Below are 6,303 nucleotides of genomic sequence, written 5' to 3' on the forward strand. Positions count from 1 at the left end.
GCTGGCATCAACCTTTACAAACTCTCTTTGCGGGGCGGAGAGGGTCGTAGGTCAAATTCACAGGGCTGACCTCAACCTTATCCTTCTAGGTGAGATCAAACCCCCTCATGCCATGCCTTCAATACAATCAATGAGTACGAAATTTTACGTACAATTCAAGTGCTTCATAACTAAGCAGACTATGTACCGATTTAGTACAATATAGTCAATTCTTTTGTACCGATTTAGTACAATATGTACCTTTCTTTTAGGACCCCAAAGAGCAATTGCTATGGCCCTTTGTGTGCCAATCACTTGGAAAATTTAGAGGGGTGCTGGTAGGATCTTATGTGACTTGAGCACAAACCTGGCCAAGGTGTACCTATACTCACTGCAGAACTTGTTCACGTGGACCATATCAGATTAGGTGGATTGGATGGACTTCCTAGGCATCCTTCCTCTCTTTATGGTCATTGATAATTTCAAGATTGACTCTATATATATAATTTCATATCAGGATTCCAAAAGGGTTCTTTCACTTTGGTAACTTGAGGGAAATTACACACATTTTTTGAGGTCGAACTGCAGCCGTTTGTACTCTTTCTATGGGAGTTTAAGAGCAAACATAGTTGAAGTTCATCATCCGCATTTAGAGTTTGTTTGGATAAAATATTTTGATTGGAAAAGACAGAGAAAATAAGAAGGAAATCATTTTTCACTATTTTCTTTCTCTATATCAAATTGTACTAAAAGTGAAAATTTGTTTTAATTTGTAAATTATATTTTAATTTATTTATTTGGTGTATTTCTTATTTTCTTTTTTACATTTTTTATAACCAAACATGAAAAGGCGAATTTTTTCAAATTCTCTTTTCTTTTTCGTGAGTTTTTCCAAGTTACAAATGGGTGATCAAATTATTCATGTTTTGAAAATTAGATTGCCAAGGCGGTAAATTTTTGGGATCAATAATTCTCTCCATCATGGAGTTTCATTGCAATTTATGTAATGGAAATTGTTTTAACATTTACAAATAATAAGATAATTACGTACAAGTTGGAATTTTTCAACACTAACATCTTTATAAAAAAAGAATATTGGCGTTAATCACATTAGGACATAAATTTTCACTTTAGAAATCTTTGACTGCAGACATAACCATGATCTCTCCTTCAGCAATCAAAGTATCATTAATTAGGAATCCCTTTGATATGTCATTGATAGTACTTTGTGGGATGAACGCAGAGACACCCCGACCCCGACCTGGGGCACTAAACCAATGACTTTCTGCAAGAAAATAGATTGAATTTTTAGTGAGTCAAGAAAATAAAATATCTAGCAAGTCATTGAACAAAAAATTTAAAGTTTATATAATTTATAATAATATTTTATATAGAGACAAAATACAAAGAAAAATATATATCTTTCTTATTTTCCTTTCATTTTATTTTCTCAAACAAAATCTTTGATTCAAAGAGATCCTTAATTCACATAAATAAAAATAGATGTAGAGACTAGTTTAACTCATAAGGCAGTCTAACTACCAGTAAATTCATGGTGGTTATTGTTGAATTGATTCTTTATCCGTAACTTGTATTTTGCATACAACTTTCTCTTCGAAGGAAGTGTCTCGGACGCATCTAATAATATATAAAATGATATGCTCATGGGTGTTCCCTTCGAGTCTCCCTTGGGATAAATAAGTAATTTCCTAAAAGCAATGCAAAAATCAAACCCAGAGATATATTAATGCAGTCAATTAATATTTATTTGGTGTGTAAGAATTTAACTAAAAATTTTTTTTTGAAGAGCACATGATTAAGATCAAAGGTACCATTTTCGACCTCCGACAGTGAAGGCATCAGAAAAAAACCAATCTTTGGTTGAAAACCCTGTGATCTTCCATGTGTATAGACCATTTGGGGGTTCAATTTTGACCATTGATAAACATTCTCCTCTTCCATTGTTCTTAACCACAAAAACTTCAGCTCCAAAGACACAACAGTCACCAATGAGAAATCCTTTGGACTCATCTTCGAAAGTGCTTAGGGAGATCAGTTTGTCAAAGCCCCATTCAGTCTTCAACCCATGAAAGCGTTTTGCTCTTGCACCACTGTCTGATAATTAAGCATAGTTTGGAGCAATTAAAGTAGTCAAAAAAATTAAAATAATAGGAGAATGCATAGCTGACTAAGTATATAAGAAAAAATTGAACTTTGCCCGGTTCGAAACTTCAAAAACATTATTATCCTTGCGTTTGGGAGTGTGAATCTTAAAATTTAGATTCAAATTTGTATTATTTTAGATAAAATGTTGTATAAAATTACATTACCGCCGCATTCAGGGCAATAGATTTCGGACCTTTGATTTGGATTTTGGTAGATTTGGCCAAATTTTAATATAATTTTATATTTCATCTTATCAAAATCCAATACTACTCCAAATTTGCACAAATTCAAATCCAAATCTTGAAATCCATGTTTATAAACAGTTCTTAATTTTGAAAACACATATATTTCTTTCTTCATTTTTTCTTGTAAAAAATGTAACGAATTAATGAGTAAAATCTTAATTGCAAACATCACTAACATTTATTGTTATTATTATTTTTAATCGTGTGGAAATAAATTTTATTTTTTAATGGCATTTGATATCGGTATATAGCTAGAGAGAGGGAGAGAGAGAAGGAAAAATGATTATGATTATTTTTTTAAATAAATTTTTTTATCCAAACAGAACTTTAGCTAGCCAAGTATAATTTAGGGGAGGAGTGAAATTAAAATACCTTGAATGGTTAGGTACTTGTCCCGGATTTGATCATAAAGAAAAAATTTGAAGTCTACATTTATCTCCCAACTTGGAGGAAGACTGCCTGGCTCCTCTAGTACCAAATACAAGGAGAGGTAACCATTTCCATCTCTTCTCTTGTTTCCATTTGGGTACAGGGACAACCTCCTTAAGAAGTGAAAAGAAAAAGAAATCTATGATCATGTTACAACAAAAACTATATAAAAATTTTCTTGACGCCAGCAGAATCGAATCACGATAAAAAATTTAAACTAACTATTCAAATAAATAGAATAAAATATCAACAAAGCATAGAATTAAAGAATGGTTCTTCACGTAGCTACATATATAACCATTTTCCGGTCATTTGAATCCAAAAAAGTGAGACATGTTCCAATTTGATACTACTTAAGTGGATCTAAATGTTGATGAGAGATATTTTTGAACCATTCCACCTAAGTATATTTTGATTTTTTTAACTAATGTCACTGTTGATCGAGGATCTAATTTAATTATAATACCATTTCCATCCGCCAGCATCAAAAGAACCAGTTCCATATTTTTCCACTTCTGTGCTTACGAGTAATGAGAAAGCCTCAATTTTAAATATGTAATGAGCTGGTGGAGCATCTCTCAAAGACCTTGTGATTCCTGCAATATAATATATTCACAGAGTAATTAGCGATTATCAAATCAACTTGATTAATTTCTTTGCGTTGCATTAATGGTCAAAAAATTATTTTACCTATGTTTAGAAGAGATATTGAGTTTTTTTTTTTTTAAATTTTATCGTTTGATTTGGTAAAATCATGCTGGGTCTGATCTAAACATTGGCCGGTACGATACTTAACCCAAAGAAATTAGGTGGAGGATTATAAAACGAAAGGAAAGGAGTTTCAAAGTACGTTTCCCCAATGTAAGGAGTAAATATTTGGTATAACGGGACAGTATGATTTTATCATATATTTGTGTTTTGAATTTAACAAACTACACACATGGTAAAGTCTGATTAATAGATACCCATGTAATATTAGTATGTTAAGCTTTACCTTCGTGATCAACATTGGGCGGGGGAGAAGGGGGAAGCCGGGAGGAATGGGCGGCGGAAGGAACTCTGGGCGGGGGCAGCGGTTCTTCTGGCATTTCTCCAGCGGAACAGGTGGCGGTTGGCATGGCTACAGCCAACTTACTGCAGTACGCAGATGCCGGTGCTGGTTTTGCATTAAACGCAGGTTCAGTTGCTGGTTCCATGATTAATTTTTGCTTTCCTTCTTTCTCGCTCAGGGAGAGAGAGAGAGAGAGAGAGAGAGAGCTAGAGAACTCTGGTCTCAGGCCATGCAGGCAGTATTTTATTTCAGACTTAAGAGAGAGAGAGAGAGAGAGAGAGAGAGAGATGTAGGGCGTTGCGTAGGGGAAAGAATGAAGAATGGCGCGCATGCAGAAAATTATTTAACGAAGGAAAGCATATACATATATCAGCTGCATTGCACGGGAATGAATTGTGTTAATCCATCAACGAAGCAAAGCAATCTCAGATTCACTCCATTACCTCCTATATATATATTCTGCTGGGCCCAAAGATAGCCCATGAGGATAAAATTACCTACCACCAAAGAAGCACGAACAATTGGCAATAGCAATGTAAGCGAGTCAAGTAACTCATAAGTTATGTAGACACAATACATCTCTTAACTCGACTCAATTCGATTCTATTCAAGTTTGAGAAGAATTCAAGTTATTCAAGTATTTTAATAAATTGAGTTAATTATTTATTTATTTATTTATTTTTGAAAAGGTAACTTCATTAGATAGAAAGAGACTAGAACGCGACTTGAAACTTCCGAAAGCGAATACAAGAAAGAGAAAAGAGGAGTTAGAATGGAAGAGAGCAAGAATCATCCTCGCTACTTAGAAAAATACAATAGAACTCCTCCCAATCTACATTAGACAAAGAGATATTAGACCTAATCCAATGGAACAAATTTGATAAACATCTATCATATACAATTGAGGTTGTGGAATATTTCTCTTTGAAGATTATCCCATTCCTCTACTTCCAGATCTCCCAACAAATAGCTACCGGAATTGTTGCTGACAATTTTTAATTTAAGAAACCACTTAAGTTTAGAGAAACTCTATATATGTAGAGAATATTGAAACCAAAGTATTCGGCATGACCATATGATTAAATAGGCTTTGGCAAATGAAAACCCAAATCTGCTAGCTGAAGTGAGAGTGGAGGAAGAGATGATTAATCCCTTCACTTTCTTCCTTTCAAAGAGCACACAGTGAGGCCAACTTCCAACCTCTTTTTTTGCAGGTTATTAGCCATTATAATTCTATTATAAATTACCAGCCAGTAGAAAACGCTAACCTTTAAGGGGATGAAGGTGTTCCACAATAGATAGAACGGCAAACTTAGGTTATTATGAGTGTCCTTATGAGAAAGATGTTTCTACGAGCTAGCCACCCTGAAAGCCTGGGTGCTGGAAAGATTTCACAAGCATGAGTTGGAATCCCCTCTGTTGAGTGTTGCATCGTAAACCAGATTGAACAACTCGATTACTTGATTAATCTCCTTGCCTTTAACCTGCCTATCAAAGGATAAGTCCCATAAAGAATTATTGTTGGGGAAGCTCAATAATTCTGCGAGTCTAGTATCTTTCCATCTAGCCAACGTAAAACGGTTCGAGTAAAGATCTTGAAGAGCGGCTTTTGCAGCCCATTTATCCAACCAAAACTTTGTTTTGCTCCCATCTTCAACATTGATCTTCCTATGTGTCCCCAGCTGGTTGGCTTTATTTTAACGAAATTTTTCAGTAAACTCCACCCATGACAGCCCGAGTGCGTTGATAAATACCAATAAGAAGCCTTATACCTATACTTGATGCAAATCATCGATTTTCATAGGCCCTAATCTTTCCTACTGAGTCGCCATATCCATTTTCCCAAAAGAGCTTTGTTCATAGTCTCCAAATGTTTAATTTCTAATCCGCCTAGGTTTTTGGGTCGAGTCACTAAACTCCACTTAGCTAGGGGGTATTTTAATTTCTCTTTTGTTTCTTTCCAAAGGAAGTTTCTCTGTATCCTCTCTAGAACCTGCACCACCTTCTTTGGCATGGAAAAAATAGACATATAATATATGGGTTGATTGGATAAAACAGAATTAATAAGGATTGGTCTACCTGCCATAGAAAGGAACTTTGACTTCCATGTTGCCAGATTTCGCTCCATTTTTTTTCCATAATTAGATCCTAGATGTGCCAAGAGTTCAACTTGACTCCCATGGGAAGTCCTAAGTACGAAGTGGGAAAGGAGCCCAAATTGCAATTACGGATTTCTGCCTTCTCCTTTGAGTCTTCGGAGACTCCAATCAAGAAGATACGACTCTTGGAAAAATTAACTTTTAATCCCGCGACTGCCTTAAAACAAATTAGTGAGAAGGAAGGTATAGTCCAAGAGGGGGGTCAATTGGGATTTAAAATTTTCTTTATAAATCTTTTTATTAAGTCTTTCCCAACTATTTTATATTCAGCAAT

At 34.9% G+C, this 6,303-nt stretch overlaps 1 protein-coding gene across 1 annotated transcript; it reads right to left on the reverse strand.

Moving 5' to 3' along the window:
* Window positions 1-933: 933 nt before the first annotated feature.
* LOC131159801 (uncharacterized) lies at window positions 934-4,148 on the reverse strand. The gene is made up of 6 exons (XM_058114973.1): window positions 3,814-4,148; window positions 3,286-3,415; window positions 2,763-2,932; window positions 1,812-2,094; window positions 1,522-1,688; window positions 934-1,264 (listed from the first exon to the last, which is right to left on the reverse strand). Exons 1-6 carry the CDS (start codon window positions 4,013-4,015, stop codon window positions 1,110-1,112), a joined length of 1,107 nt encoding a protein of 368 aa, XP_057970956.1. The 5' UTR covers window positions 4,016-4,148; the 3' UTR covers window positions 934-1,109.
* Between the last annotated feature and the right edge of the window lie 2,155 nt (window positions 4,149-6,303).

This window comes from Malania oleifera, chromosome 7, assembly GCF_029873635.1.
Source record: "Malania oleifera isolate guangnan ecotype guangnan chromosome 7, ASM2987363v1, whole genome shotgun sequence".
NCBI lineage: Eukaryota > Viridiplantae > Streptophyta > Magnoliopsida > Santalales > Ximeniaceae > Malania > Malania oleifera.